General features: G+C 42.3%; 1 protein-coding gene across 1 annotated transcript in view; it reads left to right on the top strand.

Moving 5' to 3' along the window:
* Window positions 1-9718: 9718 nt before the first annotated feature.
* LOC101652047 (cytochrome P450 4X1) overlaps window positions 9719-19020 on the top strand; it is a 64126-nt gene continuing 54824 nt past the window's right edge. Inside the window, exon 1 of the mRNA XM_004699449.2 lies at window positions 9719-9929. Within this exon, the coding sequence (XP_004699506.1) occupies window positions 9753-9929 (177 nt within the window). The 5' untranslated portion in view covers window positions 9719-9752. The remainder of the gene's footprint in view (window positions 9930-19020) is intronic.

The following is a 19020-nucleotide window of genomic DNA, read 5'->3' as shown; positions in this document are numbered from 1 at the left end:
TATATAGATCAAGGTCTGATGTTTTATCTCTAGGTGTGTCCTTCAGTCAGGACCGATGGGGTACCATGCTCTGACCCCTGAGTCTGTCCTTTGTACTCTCTCGGGGGCTCTCTGCTTTGCTCCCATGGTTGCTCTGCCACATGCTTTTTGTGGTTTGCCTTGGTGTCTCAGGGTCAGTCTGGGCCAGTCCCAACACTGAGTCTCCAGTGTTGTCCCCCTTAGAGGCCGGGGCCATCAAGGGACGGCATGTCTCATGGTGGGATCAGCCATATTGTCCACTCTGTCCATTGGCTGTTCAGAGTGGGAATGTCGTCCTCCAGGCCTGGTGGAACAGGATGTGCTCCATTCTCTCATCCTACCCCTAAGTGCTCCCATTTGCTCTGATCAGACATGCCCCTCTCCCCTAGCTGCAGCTTCATTGCCGTCCTCTCAAGTAGCTTCTTCTGCGGGGAGGGGCTGTTGCCCACATAGATGGCCTGGGTGCTGAGCCCTCAAGCCCCTCCACTGACTCCCCATTCCTTGCCAATAAGCTGCATTCTTGTCTGCCACTGGCTTTAAATCTGGTCGCTCTTTCCCTATGGAGACACAAAGAATACCCTTCCCTTAGGTGGTCAGTGCCCATTTCCTCTGTCACATATCCTTTTTTTTTTTCCTTTCCCCTTTCCTCCCTCCCCCTGCCCTTTGTGGTTGTCTACCCTATGTACCCCTGGATTTGGTCTGGCACCAGCCGTACTACCTGGAACTTACACCTAGAGTGTTTGTATATTACAGTACCTTTTGGCCTGTGCCCCTTTTGCATTTACCTTTCTGTTCTTTTATATATATATATACATATACACTCTCCTGGTGAATTCTTTCGATGTACACAGGTGTGTTATCTTCAGTCTGTCCCACTTGTCTATTTGTGACTCCTCTATGTTTGTATCCTTCCTATTTCTTTTTTTTTCTTTCTCTTATCTAAATTTTTAAAAACGCCCCCAGTGTTTTGCCTCAGTGTGGTGGGGTCAGCTCAGTCGCCCATTCCACACTGTGTCTCCGGTGCTGTCCCGTTCCTATTTCTGATAGCCTATGTATTCCCTGTGCCAAGGTTCTCTGGTTTGTCTCAATTTCCTCCTTTATGATCCTAATTGTTTGGGGTTTTATCTCAAGGTCCGTCATCCACCCTGAGTTTATTCTTGTGCATGGAGTGAGGTCAGGGTCTTGCTTCATTTTTCTGCAGGTAGATATCCAGCACCATTATTTCCAGCACCATTTATTGAAGATGGCATCTGCTTCCCATTTAATATTTTTTGGGCCCTTATCAAAGATGAGTTGCCTGTATGCTGATGTTTTATTTCTGGGTCTTCAGCTCTTTTCCATTGGTCTGAGTATCTGTCATTATGCCAATACCACACTCTTTTGACTACTGTGGCCATATAGTACGTGCTAAAGTCAGGTAGAGCAAGCTCTCCCACTTTGTCCTTCTTGAGGAGTCTCTGCTAATTCTGGACTTCTCCCCCCTCCACATGAAGTTGGTAATCTGTTTTTCCAATTCTTTGAAGAAGGATGGTGGTATTCATATTGGGATAGCATTGAACTCATATACTGCCTTGGACAGAACTGACGTCTTTACTATATTGAGTCTGCCAACCCATGAGCATGGGATATTCTACCATTTGTTGAGGTCACTCTTGATTTCTTGAAGTAGTGTTTTATAATTTTCCTTATACAGATCTTTCATTTTTTTAGTCAGGTATATCCCTAGGTATTTCAATTTGTGCTTGGATATTGTAAAGGGTACTACCTTTTTAATAGTCTCTTCTGTGATCTTGTCTGATGTGTAGAGCAGTCCAATAGACTTCTGTTTGTTGATTTTGTACCCTGCCACTCTGCCATATTCCTCTATTGCTTCCAACACTCCGCTTGTGGAGTTTAAGGGATCTTCGATATGTAGAATCATATCATCTGCGAATAATGATAATTTTGCCTCTTCCTTCCCCAGCTGAATACCTTTAATATCTTTCCTTTGTCTTATGTTGTTAGCTAGGACCTCCAGTACGATGTTAAGTAGGAGTGGGGACAAGGGGCATCCTTGTCTGGTCCCCTTTTTCAGTGCAATTGTTTTCATCTTTTCTCCGTTTACTATCACGTTAGCTATTGGTTTTTCATATATGGTTTGTATAATATTGAGGAATTTTCCTTCTATTCCTTTCTTCTTGAGTGTCTTAAGCAGGAATGTGTGTTGGATATTGTCGAATGCTTTATCCGCATCTATCGATATTATCATGTGATTCTTATCATTTTTTTTCTGTCAATGTGGCGAATAATGCTGATGGTCTTTCGTATGTTAAACCATCCCTGCATCCCTGGTATGAATCCCACTTGGTCATAGTAAATTATTTTTTTAATATGCTTTTGTATTCTATTGGCCAGTATCTTGTTAAAGATTTTTGCATCGGTGTTCATTATGAAGACCCAGAAAATGAAATGTGCCTAAATTGGCAGAAGTAGCCACTTCAAGCTGCTGCCATTTACTTGACATTACTTATTTCTTACCTGATTTTCTTTTGCTGTTAAACTAATGTAAGTGTCCAGAATAGCATATTAATTTCCTTTTTCAAATGGGGACCCTAAACCAAAACTAATCTTTTTAAGATGGTCATCCAAACAGCCCAAATTTCACTCCTTCTATCAATAATTCAAGAAACACTGGTGGCTTAGAGGATATTGGGCTGTTTAACCACATGGTTGGCAGTTTGAATCCACCAGCTGCTCTGCAGAAAAAATGCGGCTTTCTCTTCCTGTACATATTTATAACCTGAGAAACTCATAGGGACAGTGCTACTCTGTCCTATAGCATAATTATGAGTCAAAATTGACTAGATGGCAGTGAATTGGTTTTTGGTTTGTCGCCAATTAATTCATCAAATCTGTGAGTATTTATTGGGAATCATGCATGGGCGTAGTCTCTGTTCAGTGATATGGGGGGATGAAAACAGAGAAGATCTCGTTAGTACATTCAAAAAGCCTTTGCTTGAAGTATCTGGATACCAAATGGATGGGAGAGATTTACTTGCTAATAAAACTTGATGACAAGCACATTTTTGCTAAAAGTTGAACTCACACAGTAAAAAAGTTCTAAATTCTGCTTTTGTAATTTTGTTATCCTTACAAATTCTCTATAGTCATTATTTTCAGTGCTTCACTATACCTAGGCCTATATTTTCCCTACATTTTCTACTAAAAGCTGCCTTGGATAGTGAGCCTGGCCCTTACACCAACAAGTGAGGTTGATCCTCTGAAATATCTTGCTACAAAACACTTGAGAGTGCTGGCTAAAGTATAACAAACATGAAATGCTCCGTGGAAAGTATTGAGGCGGCCAATTATGTACTGGAAGCTCAACCACATCTTTGTGTCCTTTATCTTAACAATTAACAAGAAAATCTCTGAGTCGGCTTGCCTGATTTTGAATTCCGACTGCTCTACTTGCCAACTAGGTAAACTTTTGGTGTCTTCTCTTTCTCACTTATCATCTGGAGATTTGCTGTTGGTTGATGTTGAGCTGGATCCCACGCCTGGTAAGCTTATGTGTAATAAAAGGAAAGGCTGTCTGGTCATGTCCCATCTTCATGATAGCTGGTACGTCTGAGTCCATTGATGTGTCTATTCCATCGACCCATCTTGTGGAGGGTTTCCCTTGTCGTTGCTGACCTTCTGCTCTACCAAAGGAGAGAACTATTCTAGCTGATGACGTGTTCAAAGTAAGCAAGCCAAGGTCTAGGTGTTTCATTTCTCAGAAGCATTCTGTTTGATTTTCTTCCATGATTGATTTTCTTCCTCTTCTAGAAGATTCACAGGATAATCAGTATTCTGTTGCCAATACCACAACTCAGATGCATCGGTTTTTGTTCTCTTATGCTCTAGTTTTCACATGCATGTGAGGTAACTGAGAAAACTATGTTTTGGATCATGCTCACTTTAGTTCTCAAAGGGGCATCTTGGTTTTTAAAACTTTAAAGAGGCCTCTTGCAGATATGCCCAGTGCAATACAACGTTTAGTTCCTTAACTGCTGTTTCCATTGACATTGGTTGTTGATCTAAAGTAGAATAAAATAACAAACAAGTTTGCTTTTTTTAATTCAGGTATCAAGATGTTGTTTACTGGTCCAGTTATGAAGATTTTGTTTTCTTCTTGTTAAGGCATCTTGATACATCTGTTCTGAAATATCCGTAAGTGTTGCTAGTAGTTTCTCAAATAAACACTCACTTTACTACATGAAAAAAAACAAACACTTGTTCATAGCAAATACTGTTTTTCAACAATACAAACGTTGACTATGCACATGGACTTCTCCAGCTAGAATACACAGAAATCTAATTGTGAGAAGAATCACATCTGTGAGAAGAAGTTATAGTAAACTCAATATCAGCAGCTAAACCCAGACCAGGGGCTGACTGTGGAACAGACCCTCAATTGCTCATATCTAAGTTCAGCCTGAAGCTGAAGAAAAGTGAAACAAGTTCATGAGAGATCAAATAAAACCTTGAGTCTATCACATCTGAGTTTCGAGAGCATCTCAAGAACAGTTATTCTGCAGTGAACACTAGTGACAGGAGACCTGATGAGCTGTGGGAGGGCATCAAGAACATCATGCATGAAGAAAGCAAAAGGGCAACAATGAAAGAAATGGTCCAAGTGGATGTCAGAAGAGACTCTGAAACTTGCTCCTAATCATGGGGTAGCTAAGGGAAAAGGAAGGAATGATGAAGTCAAGGAGCTGAATAGAAAATTTCAAAGGGCAGCTCCAAAAGACAAAGTCAAATACTATGATGAAATGTGCAGTGATCTGGAGTTAGAAAACCAAGAGGAAGAACATGCTCAACAAATCTGCAACTGAAAGAACTCAAGAAAAACGTCAAGCTTTTAGTTGCTATCTCGAAAGTTTCTATGGGAAAAATATTGAGTGATGCAGGAAGCATCAAAAGAAGATGGAAAGAATACATGGTCACTGTACCAAAAATAAACTAGTGGACAGCCCACCCTTTCAGGATGTAGCATACGAGAAAGAACCATTGATATTGACAGAAGAAGTTCTGCTCCCATGAAGAATTACAGCCTTGGAAACCCTATGGGGTTGTTATACTCTGTCCTGCCCTGGACTCATCATAATCTTCAACATCTTCCTTTGGTATGAAAACCACTTTTCTCTTTTTCTTTACAATGGTGTCATGAAATATTTATCTTTATGAGATTGACTAACTTGGCTGAGCGTAACGTCCTCCAATTTTGTCCATGCCATGAGGTGTTTGACTCATCACTGTTTTTTAGGGATACATAGTATTCCACTGTCTGTATGTTCACCATGCTCTATCTTTGACTGGTGCATTTCAGTCATTTGATTCGAAGTCATTGTTGACAGATAGGAATGCACTGCTGTCATTTTGCTGTGCTTTTTTGCGGTGGTGTTGATTTCTTTGTCCCTTGTAATTTTCTGTGCTGATTTCATTTAGTTTGTGGGATTTCTTACTATTTTCTCTTTTGTTTTCCCTTACTGTTTACTGGGATTTTGTGAGTTTCCTCTTTTTTAATTTTGATGAGATTTTTTCATTTTCTGAGGTTACCTTGTTATTTATTATGTTCTTCCCAAATTTAAAATAGTCTTTTCTTTCTTGAAATCTGTGTTAGTCTGGGTTGACTGGAGAGAAAAAATTCATAGACACTCATATGAGTATAAGAAAGAGTTTTATGTAAAAAACCAATTGTATATTGAGAAAATATCTCAGCCTAGGCCAGATTAAGTCCCTCAATCCAACATTAGTTCATATATCTGATACCAATCTATAAATTCAGCTTCAGACTCACCCCAAACATGAAATGACACCAAATTCAGGAATATCACAGGCCAGTGGGTGGAAAATCTTGTGGATTCAGTGGCAATGGAAGCATCTCAGCGCTGACAGGGGTCTCCACATGACTCCTCCAGGAAGACAAAGCAGAGTGTGTGAGTGTATCTCCATGGTGCCTCCAAATGAGGTCATCAAGCTGTGGACTGATTGACAGGCTGGACTCCACCCCTTCACAAGTTGACAGGAGATTATATAACTGCCACAAAACCTACTTGGTTTGAGCGTCCAGTAAAAGATGGTGCCTTAGACGAATGAAAAATAAGTGAGCTAAATGCTAAAACATAAGAGTTGAGGGTGAAATCCACACAAGAAGATCAAAGGTAGCAGTGAAGTCTCAGCTCCCCAAACATGAGCCTGGCAGCCGCTCCCATCCTGCAAACAATTCCTAGAGCACCTGAGCATGAGGGAGCTGGGTCAACCCTTTACTCCCCACACCTACTAGGTGAAAAGACTCAATCTTGCCCACTTAGAGGGTGACTGCACTCTTCCTTTCACACTGCCAGGGCAGGCTGTGCATTCTGAAGACAGGGGCTGGACCTGATGGGACCGCCACACAATATGTGGGACAAATGCAAAGGAGGCTGAGTCCCACACATGCCGGAACCCTGGGCCAATACAGACACACAGGTTTATGCTGTGTCACAAGGAAGTGAAGGCTGCAATCTACCACTCTGCCCCAGCGTGCACACTAATTTCAGTCTTACTCCCTGCCCCTCAGGCTGCCACTGCCTCCAATGTATTCTCCTGTATGTTAAAATCTTGAGATCTAGAGTTAAACGGCCTAGATTCAAATTCTGACTCTATTTCTTACTTTCTGATATTCTCGGACACATTTCATAATCTCTCTGTTTCAGTTTCCATAGATATAAAATAGGAATAATAACAATACCTACATCAAAGGTTTGTTATGAGGACTAAATGAGTTATTGCATGCAAATTAATTTAGAATAGTACTTGTCGCTTAATAAATACATCATAAATTTTATTATTATTATACCCATGTCATTTCCCATTCTAAATCCCTTCAGTGGATTCTCATGGCTAATTGTAAAGTCCAAAATCCTTAACTGTGTCTGCCAACTCCCTCAGGGCCTGACTTTTGCCTTACATGTGGTCCAAGCTCCCACATTATTCTGTGAGACTTGAAATCCAGCTATGCTAATCAGCAGCCAGTATTCAGTTGGCTCCAGGCTGTTTCATTGTTCATTTATTTTTTCTTCTCAGTGCACTGCCCTTTCCCACTTTGGTCCCACTATAAGATACTTTCTGGTTTTTTAGGAAACATCTCCACTTGACTCTAGGCCAAAAAGATAGGGGCCATACTCAGCGCAGTGCCTGGTATGTGGTCAGTACTCAGCAAATACCCATTGAATCGATGAATAAGTAGATGAAAACATCACTTCAGTTATAGAACCTTTTCTGCATCTCTGCCTTTACCTGCATCCCCCAAATCCAATAGGGTTCATTATTCTCTTCTCTGCTTGGTTTGGATATCAATGTTGTTTTCTATACTGATTGCCTCAATAGTACTTACTTGTTTTCTTGTCTCTCCCATCACATGGTGAGTTCTTAGCATGTACCTAGCACAAGGTTTGGACACAGTAGAAGTTCAATGCCTATCTACTACATGATTGAACAAGCAAAGAGAGCAGTGGATATCTGGAACCTCATATTTGGTGCAATGCAAGGCTGTCTTGGGCTCCAACTGATCTTTCTACTTTAAACCCTATGGCTCCATGGTCTGATATATTATAAAATTGTATTTTTTATGAAGTAATCACTTATCTCCACATTTTAATGAATCAAATATATATGTATTTAATGAATTAAGCATATATATTTATTTAATGAATCAAATATATATTTATTTCCTTTTGATAATCTTGAGATAACTAATATTGCCATGCTGAGCTATAATTTCAGTCAAAATTGAAATCACAGTGTCTTGATTGTATTGCCTTGTTTGTATAACCCAGATTTCTGTGGGGTTTTGTGCAGTTGATCAATCACCTTCTTTTCTCATCGTTTGTGTCTGAGATAGAAGGGGTCATCAGGAGAGAACTGGATGACTTACAGGATTTCTTTTTGGTATCTTCTGTGTTGTGTTTTTCCCCACTGTCTATGCTACCGGGGTTTTGCAATGTCCTCTGACCCGTGCCTGACAGCAAAGGGGATTCAGTGCAGCAGATCTTTGTACAGAAAGACCAAAAGAAGGAAAGGGTCCTTGCTCTACCTTTGATACCTCAAATAAGACTTTCTAGTGTCAGTAACTATTGAAACTCAATCTTCGGCCAGAAAAAGATTTTTGTTCTAAATTCCTTTCTCTCTGTTGGTGTAAATGATACACCTTCACTCACTTAAGGACAGTCTCTACCACATGAGAAGGGGGTAGGATGACCAGCTCACTCCTCCAGCCTGCCCGGTGGACAAAGACAAGTGGTCGTGGTCAGGAATCCCGAGTTAGCTGTGTGCATCGGGTTCTCCTCCTCTAGGAGCTCTGGCATTGTAGGGGTCACGAGTTGGGCTGCTAGCCCCAAATCAGGATTTAGAAAGATGAGGCTTTCTACTCCCTAAAAGATTTACTCTCAGAAGCCCACAGGGGCAGTTCTACCCTGTCCTAACGGTTTTCTATGAGTCCCAATTAACTGATGGCGGTGAGGGGGTTTTGTTTGTTTGTTTGTTGAGGATGAAATGCTGAGAGAGGAGTTTGGCTGGATTGAGGAGAAAGTTGAGAGCCGATGGGATTTTGTTGTGCTTCCTTTTCAGAAGAGACCAAAGTGAAAATGGCAGTAGGGCCCGGGAAGGCCTGTGCTTCTCCGAGGCTCTGGGAACTAGTGTGAAACATCCTCAAGAAGATAGAGGATGCAGTTGGTGATGTTGGTTTGGGACAAAGTAGCCTTGGAGCGAAGGGGTTACAGGATGTACTGCCCTGGCCTCAGAAGGAGCCATACAACCTTCTAACACCTGAGTGGGGTTGGGTCCCACGTGGAGCCTTTCTTCCCGTGCCCTGACCCTGTGAAGAGAAGGAATCGTAAGTTCACCACCCTCCCTCAGCGCACGATCCCCAAGGGCAGACCAAAGTAGAAAGCACAGAGCTGAGACTAGCTGGGCTCCTGACGGCAGAGCATGGACCTCTGTTCTCTCCCATCACCTCCTGGTTCATTTAAAGGCCACAGTACACCTGGACACACATCCTGTCTGGGAAGGAATAGGGACTGGGAAGAATATGGAAAACTAAATGCCAGGAATTAGCACCTCTACCTCACTGGGTCTGCCCATGCCATCAAGTTGATTAGACTCGTCATGGCCAACTACAGGGTTCCAAGACTTTGTAAGTCTTCATGGGATCACACAGACTCATTTTTCTCCCTCTGAGTGGCTACTGGGTTTGAACCGCCAGTTTTGTGGTGAGCAGCCCAACGTTTAAGCCACAGAGCCACCAGGCCTCCTTTCCACCAACCTCCAGGCCCCTGCAATTGTTCATATAATTCCAGACTCACATAGCTATTTGCTATTTATTTTTTGCCAAAGGAGAAAACACGATGACCTCAGCCTCGGTCTTATGTCAAAATCTAGATTCAGCGTCTCCGAGTTTTTGAATTGTCACGCGAGAAATATGACCCTCCAGGGGCATTCCTTGGTCTTAGAAGTCCTGGCTAAATGAAGGCTGGCAGCAATTGATAACTGGTTAGAACGCAGGCCTGCTCCCCTGCCCGGGCCTGAGCGGCCCCTCCCGCCGCTCTTCCCCTCCCGCGGGCCGTGGGGAGCGCTCACGGACCACTCAGGGTCGCGGATCCGCCCCAACAGCTGGAGGAAGCTACCCCGCTTCCCGGGGATCGCCGGGTTGTGCGCCGCGGCAAAGGATGGAGCCCTCCTGGCTGGAGACGCGCTGGGCGCGGCCCTTCTACCTAGCGTTCGTGTTTTGTCTGGCGCTGGTCCTGCTGCAGGCCATCAAGCTCCACCTGCGGAGGCAGCGGCTGCTGCGGGACCTGCGCTGCTTCCCGGCGCCCCCCACCCACTGGCTCTACGGGCACCACAAGGTAAATGGAAGGGAGGATCAGGGGAGGAGGCTGCAGGGAAAACCGGTCAGGCAGAGAGCGAAAGAGAGAGAGAGAGAGAAGCTTCTTTCCCGTCCTCCCCATCACAGCCCTCCTGGCCCTGCTAGTGATTCTCAGCATCTCTTTTAAGCTGCCCCAGTTGTTCCCCACGCCTAAGCCCTGCCAGGAAAGGGAAACTTCCTGCCGCGGCTACCCAGGAGGAAGCTTTCATGGCTGGGAGGGCGCTTTTTAAAGGGCCAGACATTGAAGAAGGAAGAAATATGTAACTCAAGTCTGTCTCTAATCACCTCACTAATATCGTGCATTTGTAATGCTGTGTTTAAAAAAAAAAGAGCCTTTCTATGTTGTTTCTAAAATAGTATGTTATATATAATGTGTATTAATTACATAAAATATTCAAAATCTGGACATGATTATTGCCACCCTTAATTCATTCCAGCCAGTGAATATGTACTTTCTTCTAAGGTCCTTGTGAGGTGGCGAGCAGCCCCAGCCAACCACTTCAGAAATATTTTCTATGTGTTGATGATTGTAATTTGTAAAACAGGAGTCCCTCACCCTTTGTCCTACTCCTGCCCTATAAATGCCCCGCCCCATTCATTTGTCCCTTCATTCTACCAACTTGGCATGGCAGTCATGTGCTAGGTCCTAGGACGACAAAGGGAAGGTGGGTCCCAATGGAGGTGGCTAAGTCAGGTGCAGATGTAGGCTACAAAAAGAAAATGAAAATTCAGTGTAATGAGTGTTTTGATAGAGGCGTAGGGATCGGAAATATTAGAGGAAGATACAAATCGCCCCCTAAGAAGAAAGTCAGGAAGCTTAAAGCTGGTGTGGGAAGCTGTTCCCAGCAGAGCTTACAGCCAGAGGCAAGCTTGGCCACAGAAATTGCACGTTCTGTCCTGAGAACTAAACGCTTAGGTGGAACCTACAGTGGATAGTGGGGTCTGCTTAAGAACTCTTTCCAACGAGGAAGTACAAAGCATCTTCTCCCCCATGTTAAACCTGCGATTTAACCCTAATCTTGTGGGTCTCATCAGCATTAGATAAAATTCACATACAAAATTTTAAAAGTCTTCTAGCTCATATATTTTCTATAGATTTTTATTTTTTTCAAACAGTAGTACTGAAAAACTGCAGTCCTTTGACTCTCTCCCAATATACCCCACACCTCTCCACTGTCCTTCTTCAGAGCAGTACATTTCAACTCTTTTATCTGATTCTTCTGGTACTTAAATCTCCATTTGTAAAATTGTACAATGAGACTTCAAAGGTTTCTAGAAAATGGAATTAAAAGATAATGGAATTTTCCCACAACCCCTTAAAAGCCCCCTCATACTATTATATTGTATCTCTTAATTTAATACTTTTCGGTGTGGGTCTCTTGTCTGAAATCCTAGGAAGTAGTTCTACTTGGTCCAATACAGGGTCCCCATGAGTCACAATCTCCTCTATGGTAGTGGGTTTGAGTTTGGGATCACTTCTTTGTGACAGTGAATCACTAAAATCCCACCTTTCGAAGTCGCAATGTGTTTATCATGTGTTTTCGTATAAAAAGTAGTGTTTACATGATTTCAGCCCTGTAAGTGGTTGCTGCTGCTACAAGTGGACCCCTTTGATTTTGTTCTTACTCTCCTAGAGTGCTCTCCAACAGAATGTTACTTACTGCCTCCATTTCTCATCTAGTTTTCACTATTTACTGGTCTTTCTTTTCCAGATTCATCTAATAATTTCTATGGGTAGCCTCCTGGTAACTAAGGGTGGAATGTCGTGCAAATATTTAAGCTTTGAATGGCTATAAATGTCTTTATTCTGTTTTTAAATTTAAATGATGATCTATCTATTTTGAACATCGTTTTCTCTCAAAAATTCAAAAGCATTATACTGTGTGTTTTTAGCTTTTGGAGTGACTGCTAAATTTCTGATGCCATTCTGATTCTTAATATTTATTGAGTAACCTTTATTTCTCTCTGTCTCTTTGGCAACTGTAAAGTCTTCACTTTGCCGCTAGAGTTCTTACATTTAATTATTTAATTATGATGTGCATAGATGTGAGCCTTCGTTTCTTATTTTTTCCCCAATAGTTTTATTGGCACGTAGTTCACATCTTATACAATTGAACAGTTCAATCACATCAAGGGAAGTTGTGCAATCACCACACATCTATCTTAGAGCCTCCTCCCCCACATGGCTGTATCACCTTGAAACTGAGTTGTGTGATCATGATCAGTTCTAGTGCTTCCCCGCTCCCACCGTCATGGTTTACTCCCGAAATCCCCTTTGCCTACCTATTGCCCATGCCCCACCCCTGCATTCCCTATAACACATTGTATCCGTTATTGTCATTATACATCCATTCCTCCTGTGCTTGCATCTGGGAAACCCAACAGAACACAATGAAAGACAAATCGCACTATGGTGGTAAGGATAAGATCATGTAGTATAAAGGCAAAAATGTGAATGATGCGTAGGAGGGAGAAGACCCTCATCGACATCCAAAAATACAGAGAAGAAATTTCTGTCATGGGACAACTAAGAGATACTTGCCCCTAGTACAAATTCAGGTCATGTCTATGGGGAAGACAACTGGTCTGGTGCCTACTTCGATCCAGCATAATCAAGAGTACAATGGTCTCTGCCTGATAGTAAGGCTGTTCAGGACTTTTGTCTTTGGCTAGAGCAGATCTGCCAGTGGTTAGGTCTGACTAGATCATCTGTAGATGGATTTTGGGCTCCCACTGTCCTCCATAGCCTTCTCCAAATTGGGTGTTCATAATTTTAGTTCTGGTACTTTTCTCTGCACCATATTTGAATGTTGTAATTGTCATCTTTAGGTCATAGAAGTTGGTATGTATGTAGACAGGGTTCTCTAGAGAAACAAAACCAGAATGCTAATAATTTTATATATATTTAGATAGATAACATAAGAAATAAGCAGTTAGTTAAATTATAAAGCAGTACAAATGGCTCAGTGCAACTCACTTCCGTGAGACAGTTGTGAGACACTGGCAGTCCTTCAAGTCTTGAGGGCCTCCGGGTAGTCCTCTGTAGAGCAATTCAGGCTATCCAGGCACAGGCAGCAAACAGCAAGGCAGGACACCAACAGTCAGCCAGATGACAGGGTCCAACAGTCCCCAACTCAAGAGATGTAAATTCCAATGGTGTGGCAAAGCAGGAACTTCAAATTACAGAGACACAGTCCACGGGTTAGGTGTCCCACGGGTAGTGTAGCTTGCAAATTGAGGCACAGAATAAGCAAGGCAGCCGCACACTGGTCCAACGGTCAAAAAGCAAGAGACAAGAAAGGCGAGACTCACTGAGCCATTTATCTCTCCCCACTTCAATCAATCCCACATGTGTTCATTGGCCATGTTGGCACAATAAACGTTAACTATCTCAGTATGCTTCTTCTGTGTGGACTTGGTTGGCTCCTCAGTTAGATGGCTGTTTATTTGAATACAAGCCTTTAAGACCCCAGGCACTATTTTGATTGATAGTGGGGCACCATCTGCTTTATTCACCACACTTTTCTGTAGCACCCTTATCTTCCAATGATATTTTCATGAAGTTAAGTATTGAGCAGAGCCATGATGTAAGAACTAAATGTTCTTAAGTTGGAACTAGGATTTATTTTTTTGTTGTTGTTCTTTTTTTTTTTTTTTAACATTTTACTAGGGGCTCATACAACTGTTCTCGCAATCCATACACACATCAACTGTGTAAAGCACATTTGTACATCATTCTCAAAACATTTTCTCTCCACTTAAACCCCCAACATTAGGTCCTCATTTTTCCCCTCCCTCCCTGCTCCCCCCTCCCTCATGAGCCCTTGATAGTTTATAAATTGGTATTTTGTCATATCTTGCCCTGTCCGACGTCTCCCTTCACCCACTTTTCGGTTGTCTGTCCCCCAGGGAGGAGGTCACACACAGTTCCTTGTAATCGGTTCCCTCTTTCCTACCCATTCTCCCTTTACCCTCCCTGTTTTGCCACTGGAACTAGGATTTAGTACAAGCCTGGAACTCATTCCTGCTTTTCTTTCTTTCTTTTTAATTTCCTGCAACTTGGAAATTAATACATATGTCATATCATTCCACAGTTCAATCATGTCAAACATAATTGTACAGTTTCTTCTGTAATCAGTCTCCAGACATACTTTTCTTCCTGGGCTTCTTGATATCATTTCATTCTTTTTGCTCCCACTCTTCTATATTGCCCCTCCCCACAAACTTTAATTATGTTTTCTTTCCCTATAGGCTCAATGTCCCTGGGTTTCATTTTTTGAAAAACAGAGAAACAACAGAGTTTCAAAAGGGTGACCCCCCAATGGCGGCACACCACTCAGAGACACCCTGTTATACACAAGCATAAGCAAAATAGAACAGAACGCCTGTCACGGGCTTGCCAGAACAGTACGTGTCTTAATGTGACATGCGGAGTGTTGTAGCAAGATCTTGTTTGTCGGCCAACCAACAGCCCACCACTCTTGGTACAGCTGTCTTCTGCTTCCTCAGACACCATGTGCTTTCCGGTTTAGGTCCTGAGGTTACACGTGTGTCAGAGGTAGAGACCAGCTCACCCACTGGGGGTTCCCATGTGCAGCTTCTAGAGCATGCTGTGCACCCCGACTATGCAGGATGCCAGTGTTCGACCACACCCAGCCTGGGTTCACGGAATACCCCCCAGATGCCCTAGGTCAGTTCTGTCCACCAGCTGCATGCCACGAACGACACTCCCTACCTAATGATCCCAAGAGCATCCTCAGTTTCTCCTCCCATCACCTGGTGGTCAGCCCTCCTCCCCTACCCAACATACATGTCCTATGTTTGCCCAAATTTGACCTTTCTCTCTCCCCTCTCCTGTGCTGCCCCTCCCACCAGAAAGCTTCATCCCTCTATCAGGGCTGCCTCCCTCTTTGTGGGAACTCACCCCAGATCCGCATGACCACCACTCAGCAGACAGCATCCTACACATACACTCCTCAGACCATTTGATCCCAGCCTTCATGAGGTGCCTTATGGCCAAGTGACCTACACTATACTTACCTGAAGCAGATGATGTGTGGTTCGCTGGCACTGGTCCAGCTCCTGACTAGGCTGCCTGGTCCCCAGCCAGAAGACTGGGAGGCCGGCAATCTTGAGCTTGTGTCCATTCTGCTGCTTGTTTATACTGCAGTGGACTCATACAGTGTCAGGGGAAAGGCCAACCCCTAACACATCATCACCAGTCCCATAGGCGCAATTGTGCAGTGATAATAAGTAAAGATGATAGTAAAGTCATAGAGCATGAGAGATAGAAGAGAGATTGAAATAATGGAGTCAGACACATTTCATGGTAGCATGCTCACCTCAGCCTCACTTGGTGGTCCATGTGGAGAGAAAGAGAGATATTTATTGCTAACCAAGGCTTTCATATTCTCTGGGGACATGCAAGCCCCCAAATTACAGGTGAAGACATATGTCACAGGAAAGGGTTGTGCTATAGGTAATACAGTAATGGGAGGGGGTGATCTAGGGGTATCCACATAATGGTAAGAGGAGGGATTGGGGATATACATGTGACAAGATGGGTGGATCCTAGATTCAGGATGGCAGCCTAACTTTGGACGTCACTGAGCCAGTACTATAGAAACCATTATCAGTAGGGTGTAAACCTGATCTACAGGGACCAGACTGATGGTTGCAAGCCTTTAGGGAGAAGTAGCCAATTGTCCTTAAGAGCAGAGAGTGGGCCCTACTTGTGGTGGGACCAGACAGTAGTCTGGCAACTGAATGCCTTCAGAGAAGTAACTTGACAATCATTTACCATTAGTTGCAAGCCGTGTCCTAAGTCTAACATTTATTTGGGGGAGACGACTTGGGAGAAATCTTTCTGTTTCCTACAATACAGTATTTGTCCTTTTGTGCTTGACTAACTTCACTCAGCATAATGTCTTCCAGATCCCTCCATGAGTTGAGGTGTTTCATGGGTTCACCACTATTTTTTAGAGATGCACAGTATTCCATTGTGTGTGTACCAGTTTTTTAATCCACTCTTCTATTGATGAGAATTTAGGCTGTTTTCAACTTCTTGCTATTGTGAATTGTGCTGCTATGAACATGGGGGAGCAAACATCTGTTCATTATCCATTTCTTATTTCTTTTGAGTATATGCCCAGTAATGGTATTGCTGGATCATATGGTAGTTCAATTTCCATCTGTTTTAGGCACGACCATATTGCCTTCCACCGCAGTGGCAGTATGTATTTAGAAGTCCACCAGCAGTGCATAAGAATTCCTATCTCACCGCACCCTCTCTAAAATTTGTTCTCGGTTTTTTTAAACACGGCTCTAGTAATGGGCATTAGGTAGTATCACAGGGTTGTTTTGATTTGTGAGACTTATTTTCATTTATTGTGCCTGACAGTTGTTAGGCAAGCCTTTCCATCTGGATATGAATGTTCACTAGTTCAAGGAATATTTAATGTACAAATTTAATCTTAGTTTTATGTTTCCTAAGAATCAGACTCTGGAACAAGGATTTGAGAGCAAGGAGAGTTTTGTTTGTTTGTTTGTTTGTTTGTTTGCTTTTTAAAGCACTCATTTTTTTCCTTTTCTATTTGAATGACGGCCTTTTGGTCTGTGTATAGGTTCTACATAAATATAATGAACTGTTCTGAAATCCCCATTCTTATCGATCCTATCCATAGTTTATTGTGATCCACATAGGCAAATGCCTTTGCATTGTGGTATGAAATCAGCAAAGATGTGTGTCAAGGTTGTATTCTTTTACCTTACTTATTCAATCTATATGTTAGTAAATTAAGCTGAGAAGCTAGATTTTATTAAAAAAGAGAATTGGAGGATGGTGTATTAACAACCTGTGATATTCAGATGACAACCTGGCTTCCTGAAAGTGAGAAGAACTTGAAGCACTTGCTGATGAAGATGAAAGATTGCAGCCTCCAATATGGATTATAACTCAATGTCCAGAAAGTCAAAATCCTCACAACTGGACCAATCGGTAACATCAAAATAAACTGAGAAAGAGTGAAGTTGTCAAGAATTTCATGTTGCTTGGATCCACAGTCAATGCTCATGGAAGCAGCAGTCAAGAGATCAAAAGATGCATTACATTGGGTTAAATCTGCTTCAAAAGACCTCTTTAAGCTGTTGAAAAGCAAAGGTGTTACTTTGAAGACAAGGCTGGGCCACAACCAAGCAGTGGTCTTTTCAGTTGCCTTTTATTATGTGAAAGTGGAACATAGAATAGGAAGACTGAAGAAGAATCAATGCATTCCAATGTTGATGCTGGTGAAGAATATGGAACATACTATGCACTGTCTAAAGAACAAATAGGTCTTTCTTGGAAGAAGTACAACCAGAATGTTCCTTAGAGGCAAGGATGGCAAAACGTCATATCACATACTTCATTGTGGGTTCAAATAAATGATGACCATTATAATGTCCAGCAAAAAAAATTGAAGCGTTTTTAATGAGGCTAGCTGGTTGCAGGGAGCTAAGGCACTCTTCTATGCTGCAGCAGCAAAAGCAGTTACAAGCACGTTTATAAAGGCAAAAACCACATCAGGGCTTTCCTGTGAAGTAAGAATAGCACAATTAATCAAACAGACAGACGTTACAGAAGTAAGAAGAGCATGAGTAATCTTAACATTCTGAACGACATCCTGGTTCAGGTACGCAAGGTACATTTCAGGAACAACCACCTGCAGGCCTTTGGAGAAGGGAGGGGAAGGAGGAGCAGGTCACCTAGCAGTCAACAAAATGGAGTTACTGTAGCTAGTTTACCTCAGAAGGATATCATGCTTGGTAAAGTGAGAGGCAGGGGAAAATAGGAAGGCCTTTGACAAGATCAAGGATTACAGCCTTCAGTTTGGGATGTAACTCAATGTAATGAAAACAAAAATCCCCACAACTAAACCAATAGACAACATCATGATACACAGAGGAAAGACTGAAGCTGTCAAGAATTTCATCTTGCTTGGATCAGCCCACAATCCTCATGGAAGCAGCAGTCAAGAAATCAGTTAATGTACTGCATTGGGTGTATCTGCTGCAAATAACCTCTTTAACATAATGAAGAGCAAGGATGTCAATTTGAGGATCAAAGTACACCTAACCCAAGCTACTAGAACCCTGGTGGTGTAGTGGTTAGGTGTTGGGCTGCTAACCACAGGTCAGCAGCTCAAAATCACCAGTGATTCTTAGGGGAAAAGGTGGCACTTTCCACTCCTATAAGGAGTTACAGTCTTGGAAACCCACAGGAGCAGTTCCACCCTGTCCTATTACTTGCCTTTGACTTGATGACAATGAATTGAGTTTTAACCCAAGACAGGGTGTTTTCTATTGCCTATCATGCATGTGAAAGTTGGCCATTAAAAAGGAAGCTAGAAGAACAAATAGATGCATTTGAATTGTGGTGCTGGCAAAGAATATTGAAAGTCCTGTGAACTGCCAAAAGAACAAACAAATCTGTAGTAGAATAAATAGATCTAGAAGAAGGCAAATCAAAAGAGAGGTATCCAAAATCAGGACCCTAACACAACACCTTCAAGAACTGGAACAAGGACATCAATATAAACATGCCTATAAAAGAAGGAAATAAATCATAAAGAGCAAAGCAGAAATAAACTATATGGGCAAAGGGAAAGAAAAAATCAACAAGAAAAGAAGCTGGTTCTTTGAAAGGACTAATAAAATAGACTGCTGGAAATCCTAACAAGGGGGTGGGGTGAGGTAGAAAAGATGCAAATACCTAGATTAAGAGATGAAAAGGGTGACATTACAACAGATCCCAATGAAATAAAAAGAATACATGCTACTATGAAAAACTGTATTCAAACAAATTCAACCATCTAGAAGAAATGGATAGGTACCTAGAAATAGATACCCCACTCAAATTAATGCAGACAGAAATTGACTCAACAGGGTTAGCAGACCATAACAAAAGAAGAAATGAATAGGTCATTAAGAAACTACTAACCAAGAGAAGCCCAGGACCAGATGATTTCTTTTGTTTTTAAATCATTTTATTAGAGGCTCATACAAATCTTATCACAATCCATACATACATCAAT

The sequence above is a fragment of the Echinops telfairi genome, unplaced genomic scaffold (genome assembly GCF_000313985.2).
Source record: "Echinops telfairi isolate 266 unplaced genomic scaffold, ASM31398v2 ScPeMD7_443;HRSCAF=831, whole genome shotgun sequence".
Lineage (NCBI taxonomy): Eukaryota > Metazoa > Chordata > Mammalia > Afrosoricida > Tenrecidae > Echinops > Echinops telfairi.
This window is presented reverse-complemented; position numbering and strand designations above follow the sequence as displayed.